This window comes from Copadichromis virginalis, linkage group LG22 (genome assembly GCF_057382275.1).
Source record: "Copadichromis virginalis isolate Kocher_CV1m ecotype Utaka linkage group LG22, C_Virginalis_male_GT1.1, whole genome shotgun sequence".
In the NCBI taxonomy this organism is placed as follows: domain Eukaryota; kingdom Metazoa; phylum Chordata; class Actinopteri; order Cichliformes; family Cichlidae; genus Copadichromis; species Copadichromis virginalis.
Window position 1 is genome coordinate 24,598,411 of NC_140638.1, and position 24,144 is coordinate 24,622,554.

The 24,144-nt window shown below is 43.9% G+C and overlaps 1 protein-coding gene across 1 annotated transcript in view; it reads left to right on the forward strand.

The window, feature by feature from the left end:
- The window catches only part of dlgap3 (discs, large (Drosophila) homolog-associated protein 3), a 148,994-nt gene extending 125,084 nt beyond the window's left edge, over nucleotides 1-23,910 (forward strand). Inside the window, exons 3-13 of the mRNA XM_085446097.1 lie at nucleotides 1,603-2,759; nucleotides 10,631-10,845; nucleotides 13,586-13,688; nucleotides 14,604-14,820; nucleotides 16,356-16,894; nucleotides 18,651-18,745; nucleotides 19,722-19,941; nucleotides 21,013-21,307; nucleotides 21,396-21,487; nucleotides 21,663-21,809; nucleotides 22,423-23,910. Coding sequence (XP_085302223.1) covers nucleotides 1,677-2,759; nucleotides 10,631-10,845; nucleotides 13,586-13,688; nucleotides 14,604-14,820; nucleotides 16,356-16,894; nucleotides 18,651-18,745; nucleotides 19,722-19,941; nucleotides 21,013-21,307; nucleotides 21,396-21,487; nucleotides 21,663-21,809; nucleotides 22,423-22,740 — 3,324 coding nt within the window. The 5' untranslated portion in view covers nucleotides 1,603-1,676 and the 3' untranslated portion in view covers nucleotides 22,741-23,910. The remainder of the gene's footprint in view (nucleotides 1-1,602; nucleotides 2,760-10,630; nucleotides 10,846-13,585; nucleotides 13,689-14,603; nucleotides 14,821-16,355; nucleotides 16,895-18,650; nucleotides 18,746-19,721; nucleotides 19,942-21,012; nucleotides 21,308-21,395; nucleotides 21,488-21,662; nucleotides 21,810-22,422) is intronic.
- Nucleotides 23,911-24,144: the final 234 nt, after the last annotated feature.

Consider the following 24,144-nt stretch of genomic DNA (forward strand, 5'->3'; position numbering starts at 1 on the left):
ATTGTGCACTGCTTATACCTTGTCAAAAAGGAAAATGCTTACAGGTTTTATTTTTTGGCAGTGAAATGATCATAAAGCCACAGAGTTAATGAGAGGTGGCTCGGTCCGCCCAGGTGGCACAACTGTCTAAAATCTGTCCATGGTTGGACGCTGACTTGGAGAGGCCCGTCGTCACGGCCACACCAATGACACGGCTAGATGTGGGTGAGCTTTCTGGGTGGCAGCTCTCATTCAGCCAATCAAGGCAAACAGGCCACGCTCTATTTAATGATTATCCCAGCATCTGTCCCCTATCTCTCATCTCAGCGTGAAAGCCAGCAAACACAAGTGCAAATACACTCGCAGGAGCTCAGTGAATCCCATCCAGCCGAGCAGCCCGATATTGGCTCGCATCGAGTAATTCAATCTCAACTTAATCAAATTTAGAAATGATGGCAAATGCTCGTGTGCATTATGAACAGGCTGTGTGCCCGTGATTCATTATATAGTTAGTGGAGAAGTGGTTAATAGAGGATGTGATTACACCAGCAGCAATTAATGCCAGTCCAATGAAATACATGATTACCACATTTGGAATGTAATCTCAGTTGTTATCCATGTCATGAGGAGAAAGGAAACCCAGAGATAGCCCTCATCCTGTTTACATTCTGTTTACTTTTACTTAGGTTTTACTGCTGCTTGACAAGGTACACTCGTTTCAGGTCCTGCATTAGCTTTGTGGAGAGGATCCCATCATCCACTACACTTTCATCCTCTCGAGGCAACAGTAGGGTTGGTTTTCACCTAGTCCCATTGATATCACGTTGCTGTTCATTTGGTAATCATCTGCCGAAATCCCTCTGCAGTATGCTTGGATGCTTGCAGCCACTCTCTAGCTCCTTTGCATTCGGATGCAGGTGATCAATATACAACCTGCTTTCCTCGGCTTTAAATCACAGGAATGCTCAAAGACTCCCTGCAGGCCTGGATGGAGAAAACGACAGATAACACGGAGCGCTGGGCAGATGAATAAAACGATAAATGTCAAAGAGGAGCAAAAGCTGTTAGCTAGAGGGAGAAGAACAACTGAAGATACACACTGAGAGAGAAAGAAAGGCTAATATTCTTGATTTATCAGCCCTGCAGTCTTAGAGATGAATAAAAAGAGGAAAGCTGTCTCCGGCCGCTTATTGCAGCCGCGGGATGAATGTTCGCGTTTGCTCTGTTTTGTCTTTGGTTAGGTAAAAAATGAAGTGTAACATCAATAAAAATGTTAATCAGAAAAAAAACAATGCATTGTTTTCACTTTCAATTCACGCATTAAAAAGAAGAAAAGAAGAAAGAAAATAATCCTGACATCAATCATCAAAATCTACTTCCTACCACAAATGTCCCATCGCTGCACCTCCCATATGTGAGCCTCTAATCTTACCTTATACCTGTACTCAAAGTTTTATAAAAAAAACACCCCTTTGAGGTCTTAGTCCTTTCTGACAGGTATGAGAGGCCTAATTAGACAAAAAAAAAAGACTCTCATCCAAACAGTCTACAACATTGCAATTGTTGTTCCTTTGCTACACTTAAATAAAATGTCTTCACATTATTTCTTGTTTTTCTCACCAGGTGAGTGAGGTGCAGCCCTGTCACGCCCACAGCGCCCCCTTTCGGCCCGGACGGCACACCATGCCCCGGCGCCTATGAAAGGGTACCATGTCAGCCGGAGCATGTCTCAGCATTCCTCGGGTGGTGGTGGAGGAGGTCCCTGCCACTGCACGCCTGATGACTGTGACGGTCCAGGCAGAGACTACTACCACGGTCACAGCGATGGCCACTTTTACCCTGGGGGAGGTCCCGTTGAGGCCCTGGCGCTGGAGAGGCACCACTCCCGCTCACACTCCCATAGTCACTCTGGAGGAGGCACCTTTCCCCGCTCCCACCCCAACCAGCACCCACCTCTCCAGTCATTTGACTCTTGTGAAGAGTGCCTATCCTCAGGCCACGGGGGGAAGATGCACCGCATGCCCTCAAACATGATGGACCAGTTTGAGAAGCAGGTGCCCTTCCATCATGATGGCTTCCACACACTGCAATACCAGCGCACTGCCAGTGGGGGTGCTGAGCAACGCAGTGAGAGCCCTTCGCGCATACGCCACTTGGTCAATTCGGTGCAGCGCCTCTTTGCCAAGTCCCATTCCCTGGAGGCGCCATCCAAACGGGAGTACAACGGTACGAGGGGAGGAGGGGACTACAGGAGCGAGAGAGGTGGGGGCCACAGGAGTGGAGGGGAGGAGGGCCACTACTCAGGCCACCAGTCTCGCTCCACCAGGAGGAACAAGTCTCGAGAACGTAGCAAGAGTGGAGACTCGCGGCATGAGTCAGGCAGACGCCACCGCAGCCGGACAGCGGGCTGGTGGAGCTCCGATGACAACCTCGACAGTGACAGCAGCTACTTGGTAGGTGGGGGTAGACCGGGGTATCCCAGAGGACATGAGAGCCTGGATGCTGCCATTCAGGAGCTCACCATGAAGAAGCCCAAGGAACGAGGCGGCGGACCGGGGTCTGGGGAGTGCATGGCCTGCACAACAATGGCTCTGGTGGGGAGTGAGGGAGGAGGAGGACAGCACGGGCATCACGGTCACTCCCTGAAGAGGAGCACCTGGTCAGCCATGACAGTGAGTCAGGCTAGAGAGGTGTATCCTTCTACCAGAGGAGGAGCCTATGACAAAGCCCTGGTGCCCATTGAGAGCAAGCTCAAGGAGAGGACCTTCCACTATCTCCAGGTGTGTCTGTCCCTACATATCAGCAAATGTGTAATCAAATATATATGTGGTTTGGTGTTAAGCAAAAAAAACAAAACTTATTTTTAAGGAATGAAAAGATTGTCTTGAACTTTTGTTTTTCTGTTTCCACTGTCTCAGACCCTTGAAGATTAGGCTAATTAGTCCGCTGCCATAACGACAACTATCATTGTGTACGGGACTTTATAAAAACGTGTCGACCATCTCATATCTTCTGCCTCTGCTCTCAGTCTGTGTTGCATCTCCATGTGTATATTTGACAGCCAGTACAGACACACAGACGCAGGGCATCTAGACAAGATGAAGCCTGCTCTTCAGTTATAACACAAAATCTGTCAATGCAGTGCCTTCTCACAGGCTTGTGGGGAAGTATGGGCTTGTATAGCTGTGCTTTAGAACATAAGTGCTGTGAAACAATCAGAAAACAACACATGTAGCACACACACATGTCAGTACTGGAAACACTTTGATTTAAGTGAGGGTGTTGCTTACCCACTTACTCGCTGTGAATTCATCAAAACTGCATAAACTACCTCCAGCTTTTCGTGTAAATTGTCTCAATTGGACTTCATACAGACTTTGTATTTGGAAGCTGGCAGGTTAAAGATGATTAGTGATCTGACAGCCTTGGACATTTACATTCTCCATGGATGGATTATCACGTCCACGAGATCAAGGCAACAATTTGCCACAGGCAAAGAATATACAGTACAAGTATACCCTGTATTCCTTTTGTTTTGTTTTTTTAATTGCTGCTTTATGCTTTATGCTTTATGCGTTATGTTCTAGACACCCCAATAGATATGATTTAAGGTATGAAACACATGCTTTAATATAAATAAATGGAAAACATGCTGCCATGATTGGCATCTCCCCATGGCATTCTTTGGAGTATTTGATGTCTTTAAAGTTAAAACTCAGTCTGCCAGAAGGTTCCAAGGTTCAGTGGTGATAAGTGACAAACGATTTCGTTTTCTCTGCATTTCTCTGGCGAACATCAAATAGCCTTAACTATAGGAAATTGTTCAATATAATACACACGTTTCTTCCACAAACAATGTCAGAGAGTGAAGCCAACTTCCAGATTTCCCAGGTCTAATAGTGTTAGCACTGCTACACCACAACCAAGATCTTCCCCAGGAGGCAGGACTGTAGGCTCTGTCAGATGCTGACAGTTTACACTTGCCGACATGCTAAGTTGACATTTCTCCTATAGGCTGCCTGTCTTCTGTCTTTCTCCTTATTGACCACCAGACTGAAATTTGACCTATAGGCTATCCAGTTATAGCTTATGCTTTAATGTACTAATTGGCTAAACGTTTAAAAAAAATAGGAAAAAGTGCAGACGCTACCTCACCACCATGTGAGGAAGGTGCAGAGCTGAAAAAATATAACATAGAAATCTAGTAGTGAGTGCACAGTGTATGTGTGAAAGTAGTAACCAGCAATCTCTCTGGTACTCCTTAAAGTAAGATGTCTTTGTCATCTTTGTCTTTGTCAAAGACGACAAAGACAGACTGCTTTGTAGAGCTTTTCTGATTGCTCAAGTGGCCAATCAGAAAAGTTTAGGTCTACAAGCCCGTCCTTAAGTTTCTAAAGTTTTACCCACTGAGTGATGACTGCTGGGGAGGTAAAATACCCATTGATTTTAATTTAGGCTTTGTCCCTCCAAAGGTTAATTGTTTCAAGGAAAGAAAAGCAACCATTGTCCCTACAATTTTGGTTTAGACCCTGGTTTTTCCAGTTGAATACACAAGTAAAGGTATTCAGTTACTCAAAATGCCATCTTCCTGCTATAGAAACAAACCTTTAATAGCAACACAGCCAATTTTTGTTTCAAAAGCTCAAGAAAGCAAATTAGAAGAAGAAAATACAATCAAAGATGGGTAAGATCCTTGTGGTAAAGCCTTTGGATTAATGGGGAAATTAACAAGAATTTTTCAAAAGCATAAAAAACCCTTTTTCTTAAATAAAGGTTTCAAAAAAATCAAGTGAAAAGTATTTTTTCTTGGTTAAATGTCTGCCTAAGAGGCCAGATGGACTCTCCTGGCATTTTGCTGTGAGTCAGAAAACAATAATCATCTTCACCCACCGTGTTATTTACCTGTCCCTTACAACAGTCGCTTACCTGCCTCCTGTCAACACGCTGTAGCTTGAATCTGCCGCATGCAATTTTCAGAGAACCCGTTCACTCATTTTATCTCCTAAAATGGCAGAAAAGGTTAATTAAAGACTGTTATTGGCTGTTACAGTGGCATCTCAGAGAGCACACGCACACACACAAACACACACACACAAGCACGAGCTCAGAAACCTCCAGCTGTGTTGAGGTAGAGCTGCCATGCAGGCTGTGTTTCTACGGAAACAGGTAGCCACAGGAGTCCCTGGTGTTTTTCCAACTCTCATCCTTTAGACACAGCTGAGGTCTGCTGATAGAGGAGACAGCGAGAGCAGGGTCGTCTGTGTGTTCGTGCTTTTCTGAGGACAAACCCCACACAGTTTACCCTGTGCTTTAGGCTACCATCACATTCTCACCTTAGGACACGAAATGAACTTCCCCTGCTGCAGCTTTTCTCGTATCTCCAGGTGTCACCGGTGGTTTGGGGAGGCGCGGAGAGACAGTATGTTGAGTGAATTGTGCCCAGCTTAGATGTGCCAGGGCAGGCCAGATTGATCCACGGCTTCAGAGCAGACAGCTCACTGGAGCTGCAGATATAAAGCTGTTCAGGTCTGTTTCACCAGGATGAAATGTCAGGACTAACAGCAGCACAGGTGCAACAACTCCAAATTGAAACTGCCTGAGAAAGCAAGAGCAGATATCATACACCCAACAGCTGCCTTTAAACTCTATTACTTGTGTATTAAAGGTGGCACTTGTAATAAGAGACTGGCAAATAATTTATATTGTAAGGTAAAGACTCTGCAATATTAGTAAGAGAATAACAACCATCAGATGATCCCCTGTGAATGAGCACTTAGCCATGAAGAGAAGGAAGAACTGCTTTTTAACAGGAAGAGACCACCCACAGCTAAGGGAGGGCCAGCCATCTGCATCCCCTCCCTGTGGGAGTGAGGGGGAAGAAGAGAGTAGACACAAAGTTATTGAAAATTCAGATGCAGGTGTTTCAGGATCAACCAATATAGTACCTTAAGTTTATCAAAATCAGAGAGTTTCAGGCCTAATCTTAAAAGTACCCAAAGTGGAAGCTGAATCAACAACAGAGGGGTCTGAGTCACCATATGCACAGAAGTGCTCTACTGAAGGAAGACATGCAGAGTGTTGGCATGAAGAAAGAGAGTGCAAGGGACAGGCCGAGATGGTGGGAGATGATCTGCTGTGGCGACATAAAAGAGAAGCCGAAAGAAGAAATCCCATTTCCACAGGTCTGGAAAACCAAGCACCCTGCCTTTACAAACATTTGTGAAAGAATCATTCATTCTAAAGTGCTAATTGAATTTGATTGTGGTGCTTCAACAGGATGCCAGCACTGTAATAAACCACTTTGTGAAATATCTTCCCTCCTAGGTATTCCACAATCAACTGTAATTAGTATATTTGTAGGTGAAAACATTTAGGAACCGCAGCAATTCAACCAAGTGAGTCAGACCAGAGCGCGGTCGACACAAAGTTTGCCAACGTTCTCCTGACTCACTAACTGCAGAGCTCCAGACTTCCTCTTACATGGACATCAGCACAAAAACAGTGTGTCGGGTGTTTCACAGCATGGGTTTCCATGGCTGAGCAGCTCTTATGGTGTGATATTTAGGTGGCACTGTACTTCTATCCATATAGTGTAGCTGATAGCTCAGCTGCACATTTCTACCCCTAAGCTTTAAAAGGCTGATGGGCTATTGTCGTCACCCTGCCGTGCAGGCAAGTGGCGTGGACACCCAATGTTGTGAATGCGATAACTCAAGAATGAGCTTTCGTAGGATTATGAAATTCGTACTATAGGTGCAACTACTAAAAATCTCTGACAAGTTCGATTCTCAATGACCTGATTTCTGAAAATCCCCCAGGAGGCTGAGGAGTAGTACTATTTCATATTTTGGAAACTCTAGGAACCACAAGTAAGCCTGAACTGTGACAGCAAAGTCCTCTATTGGGGTAATATTGTAATATGAGGTGTTTAAGATACGATGGGTGCTGAACTTTCAGAACTTTGGATGTGAAGAGAAGGATTTTAAATTCAGTTCTGCATTTAATTGCATTGAAATTGAGCAGCCACAATGTGAAAAATATGATCTTTCTTTCTAGTCCAACTTGTTATTCTTTTGGTCACTACCTGTAGCTGTAGGTGAGGGTCAGGACCTAGGTCAGTCAATAAATCGACAGCCTCACTTTCATCCTCCTCTCTCCTCCACACAAGATTAAACTTTGAATTTCTCCATGTTACGACTGAGTATAAATTGGCTCTACATCTGCTGGATTTATGCAAACAGTCAAAAGTGAAGAGCTAAATGTAGGTTGGTTCACATTAAGAAAAACGCTCTACAAAGCGTTGACTAAGTAGTTTTTGTAGCACCTGGAAACATTTGATTTGATTTGATTTGATTTGATTGATTAGCATTCAAATATCTCAGTGAAGACAGAACAAAGATCTACCACAAAGCAAGAAAGCATGAGACAAGGCTAATCAAAAGGTATTAGCTGAAGCATTTGCTTATTACGCCAACCCTTTTAACAAAAGATCTTTTTGCATGCAGCTCCTGTACACAGGGCTCGAAGCAAATAATAAAACAAAGCAAAAACAAAACAAACAAACAAACAAACAAGAAAAAAAAACTTTCCACATGGTCAGTTTTAAAACATAAAACACATGGTCAGTTTTAAATCAGTTCAAGTATGCTACAGCAGTCCCTCTCTCGTTGCAGGGTCAGTCTACCTGCTGTATGTTATTTCCATGTGTAAAAAAAGGAAACATGTACATACAAGCTAATACTTACACAGGTTTCCTGCAAAGAGTCAGGACCGAGCAATAAATGCAAGTGAATCTTCGCAAGTCTACGGTCAGAGGCAAAGGGACATGTGCAAACTTTCCCCCATGGCGTCAATGCCAATCACAATGTGTGGCATCAGAACCTGATGCTCTCCGTTCCCTGAGCCTCTCACCTTCCCCTCAGCCTGTGTGTGATAGATATGAAATGATTAAAAAAGAAAAGAGGGCCGAGGGGGAAAAAAAGCTGAATATGGAGTAAAAGGAATGAAAAGAAGAGCAAAGCGGTGAGGTACAAAGAGTGTTAGAAAAGATGAATGCAGAGGGACCCAGAGACAGTAAAGCAAGCTCAGGGATAGAAAAGAGATAAAAGAGGTGATGGTAGCCAAGGGGCAAAGCAAGAAGAGGAGAGAAAGGGGCGTTTGAGGAAATGAGAGAGATAGTGGACGGCCACGGGGATCACGAGATTAGGCTGAATCATCTTTTAAGTGATGACCTTAAAAACACACACTCAGCTGGATGCCAAACCCCGGGGCCTTGGCTATGTGTGTGTGTGTGGGTGCAGGTGTTGGTCACATGCTCGTATATGAAGCTGCACCTGACAGCATTTACAAAAAAATGAAAACCAAAATGAAAGGCTGAGAGGTCCTTCGGCCAAAACAGCTGCTGTTAGTGTACGAGTGAACACACACATATATAAACACACATATCCAAGTGAGTGGTCCTCCACAATAGTAGCATGTTACATGCGAGGTTAATAGCTATACTCACGAGCTATGAAGCTAATTAAAGCTGCGCTTGTCAACATAAGGGGTCACTCGTGGCGAGAAATACCCCTGTGACCTCATCACCTAATTCTGCATTTCTCATCAGCTCTACTGAGATTTTTCAGATCAGTTCTGGGTTTTGACTGTTACCGAACGCTGGTCCTACGCTGTCTACAGCACTGCGATCAGGAGTCCTGTAATTATATTTTTTATGTGTAAGGCAACATCAAGTTAGTCTTTAGACTTTCCTAACAAAGTAAATACATAATAGTCTATACATATAACGAGTTATTCATTAATTAGTATATTGAAGTATAATACTTGGACCATAAATATAAACTTTACTACATTGTGCTGTCTTTTATGGTCATGAAAATTTCTCCGAAGTGTTGAGCCGTTGTTGTTAGTTTCCTCCATCAACCTGTGCACAGCTCCTGACGGGCGCTAAAGGCTAAACAAAGATCAGCCCATTGTCACCAAAACTCTCTCTGTACTAGATATTTGGATATCCAAATGTCTGATTATCTGGTTATTTATTCACTTTATTTATATAGTGCCAAATCAAAACAGCAGTTGCCTCAAGAGGCTTTATATTGTAAGGTAAAGACGCTACAGTAATACGGAGAAAACAATCAGATGACTCACTGTGATCAAGAAAAAACTTGCTTGCAGAACCAGGCTTAGGCAGAAGCAGCCATTAGTGGCATTAGTGGGAGAGAGGAAGGAGATGGGACAAGAGAGGTACTGTGGAATAATGAATAATTTAATGTAGAGTGGTGTCTAAGCATATAGTGCCATTATTAGCCTCCTGTAGTTCTTTGTTTTAGGTTGTTGATCCAAAGACTGGCCAAATGCTACTTTAGCATTTAGCATTTGCCTCATTTCAGCACAACACACATTTAGAAATTAGCTGAGAAAATACCAGTCAAGACATCTTTCATGCTTTGTGTAATTTGAGACCAATAAAGCAGCTCCAGACTGAATCTCAATGCTAATCAGTTAGCTGAGGTTGTTTGATTAGAATTTTTTTAATGTGTTGTTTTATGTTGTCTTATTTCTTCAAAGTAAACAAAAGCTCATTTTCAAAGCGTTAAAGTAAAAAAAAAAACTCATGTGTTTCATGCTTGACTTCGCTTCCCAACTTTGGAGTAGTTCCACATGATACCCACTCACTGAAGGGTTGCCTGTAATTGCTGAATTTGCAAAACTTCACTGACACTGTGATCTCTTCCTGGGTGCGCTAACGCCTTCGTGTATTTTACATTAGGGCCACTGTGAGAACATGTCAGCGTAATTCTTGGGGTTAATTTCATTGATTCTCTATATTTCTCTTCGTGTTGTCTTTAGTTTCTTGTCTTGACTGCACTGCTGTGTTTGTTGTTTTCCCATCAGAATCATTTGCTCGTCTGTTAAATTGCGTCTTCTGTTTCGTGTTTTTGCCACCACGTTCATGTCTTTCTCCCACTCCGTGTCGCCACTCCTGTCTGCTGCCCTCTCTCTCTTGTCTACCTGTTTTTCTCTGTTTTTATTTATTTGCTCTCCGTCTGCCGGCTTTTGAGCTTACGTTGTTTTTCCTTCTCTGCGTCAGTGTTTTTCCAGCTGTCAGACTTTCTCTCTCTCTGTAAGTCCCTTCATCCTATTCTCTCTTTCTCTTGCATCATTACTCGTGTATGCATACATGTGCATGTGAGCGTGTGTGCACGAGTGCAGTTGACTTTTCGGTTGTGTCTGCCCTCCAACCCAACGCTGTGTGCACGTGGGCCAGAACTGTGCTGCTAAATAAACCTTTTACCATTCGAGGTGTGAAATATTTTTCGATTAATTAAGAAATATATTTCTGTTTTGAGAAGCCTTTGGATCTTGACATCAGATATTGAGAAGAAACTGCAAACAGTGCGGTGAAAAACATCTTCAATATCTCGGTGTTGATTAATTCACATCATGACTAATTCCTTTTCCCTTAACAGTGGGTGTAGAAGACGAATGCATACTTACTTTTAACGCATTTAACTGTTTGACCTACTAAAACCATGTTGGTCCCACATGGTTGTTACATTTTTACTCACTACCTGTTGCAATTTCAGATCAGTACAAGTTGGTCAGTTATGGTGACCGTGTGCATGTTTGGGTGGATGTGGATGTGCCTCAGGTCCCTTCAGAAGACTGGGGAGGTGGTTATGGTGGTGGCGGAGCAGCTGACAGCGGAGGGGAGATCCCTTGCCGTCGCATGCGGAGTGGCAGCTACATCAAAGCCATGGGCGATGATGACAGCGCCGACTCGGACACGAGTCCCAAAGCCTCGCCCAAGTCCACGCTGATTGCCCAGAGGGAAGCCTTCAGACGATCTATCAGCATGGATCAAAGGTCAGATGGCACAAATTCAGCTTTTATATTCATGCTGAAATACTTGTATTTACCCTCGACTCAACTCTCTGCTTTCAAAAACCGTAAAAAAAACGTTTATTTGGTTTAGTTTGGTTGTCTTTTTTTTAAGCAGTGCAAAAGCAGCACAGGATATCAAATAGGAATTGCACAGATGTGACAGAAGTAAACAATAAAATACAGAAACAGACAGCAGTGGGATGACAAAGGGGAAAAAAACAACAACGTGGAACAAAATGCAGAAAAACAAAATAGCAAGTTAGTCCTAGTATGGACGGTTGCTGTTTATGCGAACATTTCCCCACAGGAGGATTTCTGCATTATGTTACTTTACAGCTTTTTTTGGTTTGCATTTAGAATTCATTCCTTTTCCATAACTTTATAAGAGGCTGCAGCTTAAATACACAACACTGTTTGATTGTGCCTTTAAGGCTCACTCTTTAAATGTGGACAACATTATTTTCCACAGTGTGGGTGAAAATACAAAACCATTGGATAATTTCTTCTCATAGCTTCATAATATCTTTTAGACAGTCTAAGTCTCCCTCCTTAGAAAAACCCTGCTCTCCAAAATCTTTATTTTCAGTTTGTAACATGATAAAAATCTGATGTTTACAAACACATTTTGGGATAACTATTAATTTCAGACTTTAAAAAGATCCTTTCAGACTCAGAAAATTCATGTCTGTTTAGTTAAAGTAAATAAAGGAGGTTTGATCCCTGTTCAATTTGTAAGTTTGTTCACGTACAAATAAACCAACAGTCTTTAATTTTATGGTGGTTTCATTTTAATGGAGAGAGACAGAATATCAGCCAAAAATCCAGAAAAAAACACGTTACATAAACTTTATGAACTGAAATGCATGTTATTGAGTCAAATAAATATTTGAAGTCTGTGTGTATGCTTGTGTCGAATAGATTACGATTAATCAATCATTACCGATATGCCTGTTCTCAGCTTGTTATATGTCTAAAACAAACCTCTCCGTAGAATCAATTTCTTAAATTCCAACTTCCCCACCACCATGGGGAAGACCAAGGAGCTGTCAAAGCACATCAGAGACAAGATTTTAGACCTGCTACGGGACCATCCACAATAAGCATGTCAGGATGGTGACAACTGCTGGTGCCATTATTTGGAAATGGAAGAAATATAAAATGACCATCAATCAGATTCTGTCTGAAGCTCCATGTAAGAGCTTGCCTCATGGGGTGAGGATGATCATGAGAAAGGCTGTGGATCAGAACAAAACCACACAGGAGGAGCATGTTAATGGCGTGAAGGCAGCTGAGACCACAGTCACAAGGTGCCCCTGCTCGAGAAGGCAAAGGAACAGGCCCGTCTTAAATTTGCAAGTGAACATGACTCAGAGAAGACTTGGGAGAGAGTGCTGTGGTCAGCTGAAACCAAAATCAAACTCTTTGGCATCATCATCATTTGGCATCTGCTCATTGAGGGGGCAGTAGATTTATTTTTTTTACTTTATTTGGCCTTTATTTATACAGGTATTCCTATTGAGACTCAATGTATGGGGCCATGTACCATGAAATCTTGACAAGAACCTCCTTTCTTCAGCCAGAACACTGACGATAGGTCATGGATGGGTCTTCCAGCATGACAATGACCCAAAACAAAGGAGTGGCTAAAGAAGAAGCACATTAATGCCATGGAGTGGTCTCGCGACTCTTCAGACCTCAGTCGTATAGAAGATCTGCAGAGCTTTGATTTAGAGTTTCTTTAAAGACGAGTGAACCAAAATCCTGAGCTGTGTGCAAACCTGGTGACCAACTACAGCATCTCACTGCTGTGCTGGCCAACAAGCGTTTCTCCACCAAGTACTAAGTCATGTTTTGATTGGTGATCAAATACTTTTTGGTTGATGTTCTGTCTCTCTTCATTCAAATGAAGCAACCATAAAAATGAGAGACTGTTCATTTCTTTGTAAGTGAGCAGACTTACAAATTTAACAGGCGATCAAATCATTGTTTCCGCCCGTGTAAATACTCTGGAGATTATAGATAGAAACTCAGTGACCCAGCAATGCCCTAATAGCAAGCACTTAACAAGTGGGTGATTCAAAGAACACAGAGGAAAATAAACATCAGCTAGGACGAGGCACACTGTGTTCTGTACACATGATTTCACACTCTGTGTGAAACTGAGTGAGTAACCCTTTTAAGACATATATAAAGACGCATTTCAGTAACATTCAAGCACCATTTATTTAGACAAATTAAGATTTTAGACCATAAACTGAATTATTAAACTAAATTATTGCTTGGTGGTAAACATCAGTAAAAAGATAACACCAGCGGATTTCAGTTTATAGGGAAAGAAACTGAAAAAGGATGTTAATGTTCTTGCATTATGCAGTAAATACTTTCACATAGGCAGCCTTGGGAACCTTCTCACATTTAACTGTAGCTCTGCTTGAACATCATAATAGCTGCTGGAATGTCTGGATTTTATTTTTCATATAAAATGAACAAAAATGATGGTTCCCTAATTGGCATGGAAATGCACCGTCACAGCACGGAAAATGACTCCAGCTGGCTCAGTCATGACACATGATGCAGTGAATTGTTATTTGATGGTTCACCAAATGGTGAGCTGTTTGTGTTGCAAACATTTTTTTTGATAAAAATAGCAACGCGAATGGCGGACGTGTTTACAGCCACAACAAAGCATCAATACTAACATTTATGCTTGTGTTTATTCCAGGCACTCGTGTAAACAGTGTACAGATTCTTACCCTAACAGCAGAACCACACCCAAGACCCACACCCGCTCCCGTAGCTACACCCGCTCTTTGACCAGCACACAGGTAACAAACAGCAGGGTGAGGCTTTGAAGTGTGTAAACCGCTCCTAGAATTGCCTGTTTTTCTACATAGATATGACCTAGGAGATCTGTTTTGAGACCTTCCTGTCCTTCCGGGTGCAAACATGAAATACGTAAGCCAGCGAGGCTGCAGTGCAGAACAAAGCAGGCACAGATGACAATGGATTTGACGTTGATTACATCAGATACGGCATGAAAGGCATAGATGGGATGAAGGTGAATTGCAAGGCATCTTCAGATGTCTTCAACTGCGGGATGGCTGAAACAGTGCATATTTTATGAGATGTTAATGTTCAGAATGGCATCAGTGGAGGCATTAGCTGATGTGGGCTGGCATTGTGGATGTCACCTGAGCTGCACCGAGCTAACGATAAGCTCGATTTGATCTGGTCATTCGTTTATTGAGGAAAACGATCCAATAGTGCATGTCTGTGAGGGCGTAAAGAGCATAATTTGAAGCTGAAATTAGATGAGGGATTTTCAGTCAATGATATGAAAATGGGATCAATCATGAATGGGACAAAGGTGATTTCTGAGAAGCTTTGCACATTAATGAATGCAGTCCACAATTCAAGACCACCGTTACCCTCCAAAGGAGAGGTCAACCTACAAGGTTAACTCGACTGTAAAGTATGTCACAGCAAAAATCTGACTTACATCAGGAAATTTATCATGAACGAAATTTCCTCAATGACTAGAATCTAAATTAAATTTCTTTAGGACTTGTGTTAAGCTGCAATAACTTTGTGGGTTATATTTGTGTAGAAAATGACAAAACTGGGTTCACAAGCTTTCAACAGACAGTTTCTTTGGGGATATAAATTGTGCATCTGACATGTGTAAGACAAGTACTGATGTAGGAACTCTCATCCCCTGCACCTTCCCGCTCATCCTCCAGCTCGGAGAGACGTTAAACCGTCAGTTCGAAGCCGTGTGTGGGACCATGTTCGGGGAGGTGGAGTCTCAAGCTGTCGAAGCCCTGGATCTTCCAGGAGTGTTCCGCACTCGCAGCCACAGCTACGTTCGCGCCATCCAGGCCGGATGTTCCCAGGATGACGACTGCCTCTCCGTCTTCTCCATGTCTGGCCCCCAGGGAAGCATCAAGGGCGGGGCCGGTGAGTGTGCGGTTTGAGTCCACCAGTATGCAAAAGTCTGGGGTGTCTCTGTGGAGCGTTTGGATGCGCGGCTGCCTTTTATGTGGCAGCAGCGCGGCAGGAGACACAGTGGGAGATGAAACTTTATGACAGGCTGTGTGCATTTACGTTGACAAAAGCAAATTCACGCACACACGTGCACACACACTCGTTGCACAGCTGCATCCATTTTTAATATACAGCCTTTTCTTGTCTTCGCTATTCTTTCAACCTCTAATGAGCTGTTTTTTACCCCTCTCCTCTGTGTTTGTGCCTACATATGCATGCTATAGGCTCAGGTGTGTGTGTGTGTGTGTGTGTGTGTGTGTGTATTACATTTGTGCATGCTCTTTGTTCTCTGCCATCTCTGCCTTGCCTTTGTATCTCATCTCTCTCCGATCACCCTCCCCTGTCTGATTGCAGGTTTCACAGGCTCAGAAATAGGTACAGGAACCCATGTGATTATGATGATAGCTCAGTGTCTCCAGCTTTTTGTCTCTGTCTTTTGGTTTCACTCTTGATGATGTTTGCTTTGACAAGTCTTCCCAATAATGCTTAAGCCTAATATTGGGCTGTTTTTATTTGCCACAAAATCCATCCAGTGTTTCCTAAAGCCTCTGTGAAGTGTTATCCACTTTCAGCACAGACCCCTCCCTGGTACACCAAGTCACACAGCAACACTTGCGTATGCACACAGGGTGGGTTACAGCTTTGGAGTGAGCATCTCTGCACTCTGAAAATAAACTCTGTTCAAATATATATTTAAAGAAACTGTGAGTGATGTCTTTCTTAAATATTGCTCTCAGGAAAATGCTCTGTCTTCTTAACTCATTCACTGCCATTTACGTCTATAGACGTCAATTACGTTTTTCAATGGGAGGGGCTAGAATACAACCTCGGGCAGCTTGTCAGTGAACATCAGACTGCTTGAAATGTATTTTTCACAAAAAGCTCGTTTTCTCCCTTTTTGTGGTCAAAACAGGCATTTTTGGTGGAACCCACCTCTCTTCTACAGCTGATTACTAAAGAATGGAAAATGGTAGAAACAAGCTTTTTTTTTGGATGAAAGAAGAGAGTCTGTTCTTCATTTTGGTAGGTTCAGCGTTTATATGATCATAACACACAGTTTTCTGTGGCTCTTCAAAAATGAGTAAAAATGGCAGTGAATGAGTTAAGAGTTAAATTAGCTGCGGGGAAGAGGTTTTTGCTTCGCTATCATGTCTGTCTTTTCCAGCGCATCCCTCCCTGCCACTCACTGAAATTTATACTAAAAGCTGTTTTTTAATGAAAAGAAGTTGGACTTTTGTGTGTTTCCTCTTCCATCTTACACTGGCTGTAATTCTTAATGGCTTTATCGTTGTTCTCTCCTCCTTAACTTTCCTGTCACATTCTCCTTCCAGTCTGTCCCTTTTGTAAGTATCCACCTCCCCCGCTCCCTGTTGATATATTACCCATTTTGCTTTTAACAGCCCACTGTGCCTTTGTCTTCCTTTTCCCCTGCTCTTCTGACACTTCAGTCTTTCCTTATCGTAAAGGTGCTCCTCCTCCACTCCCACCCCGCATGTCAAAGTCTTCACTTTCGGTGCGAGCCCAGAGCAGCACAGAGTCCACCCAGGATGCCTACTTCCAGAGCAGCGGGCAGTTGGTCTCAAGCTCCGGTCCCGGACGCCCCAAGCAGCACAGCAACTCCGTGGACCTGGGTAACTCTGACGGGCCATCGGGCCGCACCTCCAGAGGAGGCTACTACACTGGCAGCGGACCCGGGCGTTCCCGACAGCACAGCAACTCCGCAGAGAGCCTGGACGGGGTTCGGGGCTCAAGAGAGCTGGTGCCCTATGGAGGGGGTCCTGGAGTCGGGGTGAGAGCCAAACACAGCAGCTCAGCTGACAGCCTTCTGGAGGGTCCGCCAAGGCCAGCAAGAGAGAGGGATGGCAGAGTGGGAGGCAGTCTGGGGAAATCAGCCTCTCTGCCTCAGAACAGCATCGTGCTGAGTAAAGCTGGAGGGCAGGACGAAGGGCGTGCTGTCAGAAAGTGGAGGCCATCCATAGCTGTGCAGGTGAGAGGAAAACAAAAAAATATGCCTTTTATTTTCATTTATTTAGATTAGGCTCTCTAAAAGATGATAGAAAATAATCAAAGGAGCTTGCAAAGAAAAGCGTCTGGACTTCTTTAAGTTGCTTGAAGACGTTTCACCTCTCATCCGAGAAGCTTCTTCAGTTCTAAGGTCAAATGGTGGAGAGTCCCAGATATAAACCTAGTGGGAGTGACCCCCCACAGAGGGACAAAAGGACCCCCTGATGATCCTCTAATCGCCTGAGCCAAGGTGGGAAACTGGGTGTGGGTCCCAATCAGCCAGAGTTTCGGGTGTGTTCATTGTGAAACCTGGCCCCACCTTATCATGCGAATTCCTGAGGTCAGATGGCCCAGGATGTGAGTGGGCGTTAAGGCGTCTGGGAAGGGATCTCAAAACTGGATTATAGATGGCAGAGAGTTGGTGTCGTAAACCCCCGCCTCTGTTCAAAGATGGTCGCTCACAGTGGACATAGATGGATTCTTTGCAAGCTCCTTTGACTACGATGACCTGGATGACTGAGAACCTTCACAGACATATAGAAAATAATGAAAACTGCAAGTCTTCAAATTGCTTGTTTTGGTTAAACTGTATCCTTTGTCCACAAATCCAAACTTGATTTGCAGTGATACGAACTTCAGAAAGCACCAAATCCTCACGTGTACCGAGCCCGAACAAGCAGATGCTTGGAATATCTGATGAAGGCGCAGTAGTTTGCACAGTTAAAGGCTGTGAACTAATCACTGAACTCCAGCCCCCTCAGTTCTTCCCGAGGATGTTTGGTTTTTTGGCTTGGTGAATAACTTTACAGGCAAGCTTTACAGATGCTAATTTTCAACTCAGCTAAGCCAAGAGAAAAATGGTTTCAGCACCAATCGAAATACAGTCCATTTACACAAAGAACATGCATAATCCCTCAGCGTTAGTAGCTGCAAACCATTTTCTGCTCCATGTGAAGACTTTGTCGAGTTTTCCTGCGATCTAGGTGCAAAGCTTAGCTATTCAAAAGGCTATAGATCCATAATTAGCATACAAGCTTGGGAGTGGCATCAATATTCTGCTATAGAGCTATACTTTTATTAAATAGGGACATTCATCTCTGACATGTCTTCAGAGATGGTTAGTTATTTTTTAAGTCCCCTCTAAATGAATGAACAGAGCCTTAACACTAGTTGTCATACAGTAGTCACATGGACATAAAAATGGCCTGAAAAGAATCACCAGTCAAACCTAATTAACCTCAAAAGTCAAATAGCTTAAGTACTATTTCTACTACACAGTAGTATCCCATTATTATGATGTCATTACTAGCTCAATCCAGGATTGTAACACGATCGGTGTGTCTGGTCATCCTGTCAGAGCTCTCAATAAATGCTCTTATAAACTCTCAGGCATGGAATTGTGTCCTCCTGAGAATCAGCCTATCTACCCTACTAAGTCATGATGTACTAAATAAAGGACATCCTGGACTTTCCATTGATATCTCATGTGTTTGGGTTGCCTCTTTTAACACCAAAGAGGAAGGAAATCACAAATAAAGTTCAATGGGAAGATTCTTTTTTCTTGGTTCTTAGGAGGATATGAATGCAGATGAAACGGTTTTGAACCTCTGCTGTTCACATGCATCCATGCAACACAATGACTGCATTATATAGTCCCTGTATGTTCAGCAGGGCAGGTGAGGTTTCCGATTTCATTCTCTCCACTCTGACTGTGGTGCTCGTGTCCTCCTCTGCTGCAGGTGGATAGCTCAGAGACCCTTTCAGATTCCGACACGGAGGGCAAAGCTCTGACCGAGGTCCACTCTGTAGGAGTCCAAGTGGAAGACGACAAAAGGTACCAGGAAAGTAAAAATCAAAGAAAAACTACTCATCTTTGAAATCCAGTCTAAACATGAGCTGTTTATTTTGCCTGACATTTAAGCTGCTTTCATTATAAAAAGAAACAAACTTGCAAAATAAGACGTGTTTGTTTATCTCGCTAATTTATCTTTGCTCCAAAATATGTAGCTTCATCAAGAACTTTTGGTCTTTGCACAGTAATTTATGTGAATAATTTTCATTTACAATTTGAAAAAAAAGCCTTCATCTCCTGAGCGCCCAACAGAGCAGCCACCTATGGTTGATTTCTAGGCTAGATCCTATTATTTCATTTAACATTTCATCAGAGATCACAGCTTGAACTCGGCAACACTTTCTTCCAAGAATGTCTTGTTTTTCAGCCATTAGTGAGTGTAACCATGACTACTGCAAATCATACACTCTACATGACTTTCGCACGTGACTCAACCCATCTCCTAATTATATCCAGCTTTGCCTGCAGGTCAGATTTGCACGCATGCATGCAAACACTCGTAGCATCGCATACTTCCAAACCCCCGAGCGGTTTGTGATCATGCATCCCTTAACAACGTCCCCCCCGTCCCCCCACGCCCGTCACACCTGCTCGTCGAGCGCGACAGCGTGACATCTCAGAAAACAGCAGACTGATAACGGAAATCTGAGTCACCCCTCATCAGACAGGAAAGAAGGGTGAGGAGGAGGTGGGGTATAAACTTGTAATAGAGTTAACGATCATCGCCCAGTCCACCGACGTGACATTTTGCCCACACTGGTGCGTCATATGCCAGAGGATTTAGCAGGTCTTATCATAACCAAGTGAGTAGTAGTGAGTGCAGTGACATGGCAGCCTTACTCAAAGAAGAACGTGCAGTTAACAGAAGCCAAAATAATAGCACAATAAGAAAGCATTTGCATATAGTTCTCTGTGTGACTCGATTTCTCTGGGACTGCATTGACTCCCTGTCCTGCAGGAGAGCTCGTTTCAAGCGCTCCAACAGCGTGACGGCGAGCGTGCAGGCCGACCTGGACCCCGAGGGCTTCCCGGGATTGAGCATCGCTGTGCCGATGCAGGACAAAAGTCTCCAGTTTGGCTGCTCCTTCCAAAGGCACTCGTCTGAGCCCGAGTCCGCCAGCCAGTATACAGAGTGCCATCGCACCGTCCACACACAGGGACAGTGGGCCTACAAAGAGGTAGCAGTGAGCAATTCTCCTGTAGGATCACAGGCAGCTGTTGAAGTTTTACAGAAACAATCAAATACAAAAACATTTTAGCTTCATTGATCTCTGAAGGAAAACTTTTGCCACTTTCACTTTAATGCTCCTCTGGGCTTCATTTAGACATAGTAAATGACAAAGTCCTTATATGTGCATGATTATTTTGATAGTGGCAACACTGACAGCAGGTTGTGGGGACACCCAACATGTTTGCATGTCCTCGGGTTAATGGATAGAAATTCATGGTGTAATCGGTGTTTAATTAACTTGCAATCTTACAATAAAAGACATTTTCTTCCTTATACAACATCTGAAAATCAACATTTTTTCTGAATATTTTGCAATCTGAACTACTCATTTGCTGGGAGACCTGACAGATCAGCCTTGGGGCTGAGAGTAATATAGACAGAAACAGCTGAAGACACCTGGAGGCAGGTTTTCTCTAGTCTTGTTAGATTTTATCTTGTCAAGGCTGAAATGTAATTTGCTCAAATACTGTATTTAGGTACAGCACTGAGGTATCAGTACTGCACTTTCATCATTTTTCCCCCTGTATAACACTTTATAGTTCCACTCATTTCTGAGGAAAGAGTTTGACAGCTTTAATTACTATGATTTATACATACAAAACATTAACATTAGTATATTAACATTAGCTGTCAGGTAACTTTCTTGGTTATTAGCTTGGCTAATGTTGCTGGAAGAGTACCCTGGGTCTTCTAGATTGCACTTGTCAGCTTCCCTGCCTTTAGGAGGATATCTTTTTCTCACTGGTACTGTCTGTAAAGTAAAAGCTTTAAATAGCAATGGAAGTGAAGCTGGCCGTGAGTGTGTCCTTGTGTATTTGCATGGCAGAAGGATTTGCTTAAAAACTAATTATTCAGTAGTGCTATTCATGATTAAATATAAAAATATCATTGGGTATATTTAAACTGGATCAAAAGTGGAGTCCACACTGCACATTTGTGGCATTAATACTAGTATAAATAGTGGCTGAGGTTCAGCAGTGGTTCGAAAACAGGCTTTTTTGTTCTTATGTTATCCCAGGACTTTATCCAGACTGGCTACACCACTGAGGCCTGTCAAGCTGACACACGGCCCCACCAGCAACCGCACCTGCCTCCACGTTCCCACTCTCCTCTCCCCATTACCTCTGAGCGAGCTTGGGCGGGGACACCGTCCCTAGAGGGTCCCCGGAGCCTGCCCGACTCGGGCCGAGCCTCTCCCTGCATGAGAGATGGAGAGTTCTTCTTACGCCTCCTGCAGACAGAGGTGGAGAGGATGGAGGGCTGGTGCCAGAACATGGAGAGAGAAGCAGAGGAGAACGAACTTCCGGAGGAGAGTGAGTGAGAGAGGACGACTCGAGATGAAGATTAACAATGAATAATTCTTGGGTTTCTCAAACTACGTGTGTGCTCTTTCCCACCTAGTTCTTGAACTGATTCGAAACGCAGTTGGCAGTGCCCAGATGCTCATGTCTCAGAAAGTCCAGCAGTTCTTCCGCCTCTGCCAACAGAGTGTGGTGAGTATGTGTGATTGCATGCGAAATCATGACATTACATATGGCGCATGATTTTTGCCGTGATTCGCTAAAGGGCTAGATTTGCTCGGCTGCAAACACTTCACCGGTGAAATTAGTCTGTAAATCCCCATGTAATGCTTTACTTGTTAAGTCCTGTCTCCCCCCGCACACCCAGGACCCATCAGCCTACCCTCAGCCCACGTCTCAGGACCTGGCTGCCTTCTGGGACCTGCTCCAGCTCAATATAGAGGACGTCAGGGTCAAGTTTCAGGATCTCCAGAGGCTCAAGGACTCTGGTTGGAGGCTCCCGCCTGAAAAGAAGGTGAGAGACCCGGGGGTCCAAACCACCCTGGTTTCCCTTCAGCACTCCCCCAGAGCTAAGATGTGTGCAGGCGAGTAGCGCAGATGGTTGTGCCCTCCAAGCCTTTTCAGGCTGTGAAAATACAGAACAGCAAGAGGAACTGAGCTGAGCTGAGCTGCCCACAAGACTGTGAAATCCAAAATGTGCTAGACGTCTTTTGCATTTAATGCAGCGTATTACATTATTTTCTATATAGGTTTGGCTACTCACTGATCAACATTATTCAGTCAACAACAAACTAACAATTGTTTCTCTTTTCTTCTTTTTCTTTGTGCATTACCTCTGTTTACCTTCTCCCATTTCATTGCCTTTTACTTCACCCAATGCCAACGCATGCTGAGATGTTTTTTTGCTGATTTTATGTGCTTTGTCGTTATGTTTCGGTCCGTGATTCTTCCTCACTTGAATTTTTGCCCTTTATGTTGGATTTTCTTACCTTTTTGTTGGGTTTTCATCCTCCTATCTCCTCTTGTTTTTGCATGGGATTCCTTCTACACAACCATACAAAACCATATTTTTTCCCCCCTCTCGGTTAATCCACTGCCTGTTCACCTGATCACCACGACTGGGCTAGGAGGACAAGAAGCTTCCTCCACCCTTACCAAAGAAGCCAGCAGGTGGGGTGAGTGGCAGCCTCCGGGCTGATAGCGTTGGGGATGGGGTTGCTGGAGGTGGAGGAGGAGGTGGGTCAGGGGGCCTGGTGGTGCCTCGCGTCGGTGGGCACACCCTGCCCATCAGGGAGAAGTCAATGGACCTCGGGGACCGTCAGAGGACAGAAGCGAGGAGGCGGCTGCTGCAGACCCGGCGCACTGCCTCCTTCAGGCAGAATTCGGCAACAGAGAGCGCCGAAAGTATCGAGATCTACATCCCCGAAGCCCAGACTCGACTCTGAACACCGAGCTGAGGTGTTTCCCTCCCACCTTCTCACCCACCCTCACCCCCTGCAAAGCTGGCCAATCTCAGTCTGTCTCCGAGCCCAGTTTTGGATCCGCACGCTGTTAATGCGCTACTCCCCTCTAGCATTTCCATCGAAATCAGTTATCATACTCATTAAACAAGCAATGACAGCCATCGTAGTGTCTTGAAATTTGGATATTTTACAGACACAGAGGCCTAAACGTGGAATGGTAGCTAGCTAGCAGACATTTTCAAGTCTTTTTTTTGTTTTGTTTTTGATTAATATTATGGCTGAAGACAAACAGCAGTCCACTTTTATAACCAACCGAGGTTCACGCAGTAGTAGCATGCCTGTGCGTGTTTACCGAGCACATCTCCATCACTGAAAAATCAAGGGCTTAACAGATACAAGAACTCATACAGAATCTCCCTGTATGGATGCCGTGTGCAGTAAAACCTCATCCTTCTTTGTGAGGTTTCTTAATCACATACAAGATGTGTCCATTCGCTTGACTGATGCTACCGGTGTGGATGAACAAACATGGATGAATTGAGCATCGGTTCTAATGCCCTTAAAGTCAGATGGCTGGCAAACCCCAAAGAACATCCCTCCCAGTCGTTGTCAGCCAACTACAGCTTGCACCTTTCACCCAGGTGCCATCTGTCCCCGGCAGCACTCAGTCAGAGAGTATGAAATCACTTTAAGTTTCTCTCTTTCGTTCCTCAAATCCCGTGTTTTCGTTTGACTACCCTCAGCATTCAGCAGTCAGGCTGTTTGAACGGGCAAGTGCTATTTGTACATAGAGTGCACAGTCATGTTTGCCAGAAGGAGCTTTTGCAGTGTAGCATCACAGCCTTGATGGCTAGAGAGCACTGCAGACATAAAATAAATAAAAAACTAGGGGAGAGAAGCTGTTTGCTTCTTATGTAGTCCTTCTGAAGTTTCAAGCGTTCAGGGGTGGGGTTTCTGTGAGCTTTTAGAGGAGAATATATTTTCCAAGGCTATACAGGACTCTGCTGAGAAAGCCCCCTTTTTCACTGTGAGACTATAGCACCACCAAGTGGTTAAATGAGGACCCAAACTAATAACAATGGTCTGTAGGAAGTTCTCGCCACTTCAGTCAGGAATTAACAGACACCCCAATGAAACAGCCATGACGGAAGATGGGGGGGTTTTGGGTGGGGTGGGGCTCTTTTTGTTGTTGTTTTTCGTGCTTTTTTTGCACTTAATCAGTGCTTTCCCTGGCGCGCAGTACATTTTCTCTTCTCTTAGAAATTGTTTCAGTGGATTTCCCCCTACTGCTTAATTAAGAGGGCAGCAGATCGCAAAATAAAAGAACCGTCAAAGTCTTCAGCAGAATCTGCTTGCCTAACTCGAAGTGCCGTCCTCTCAATCACA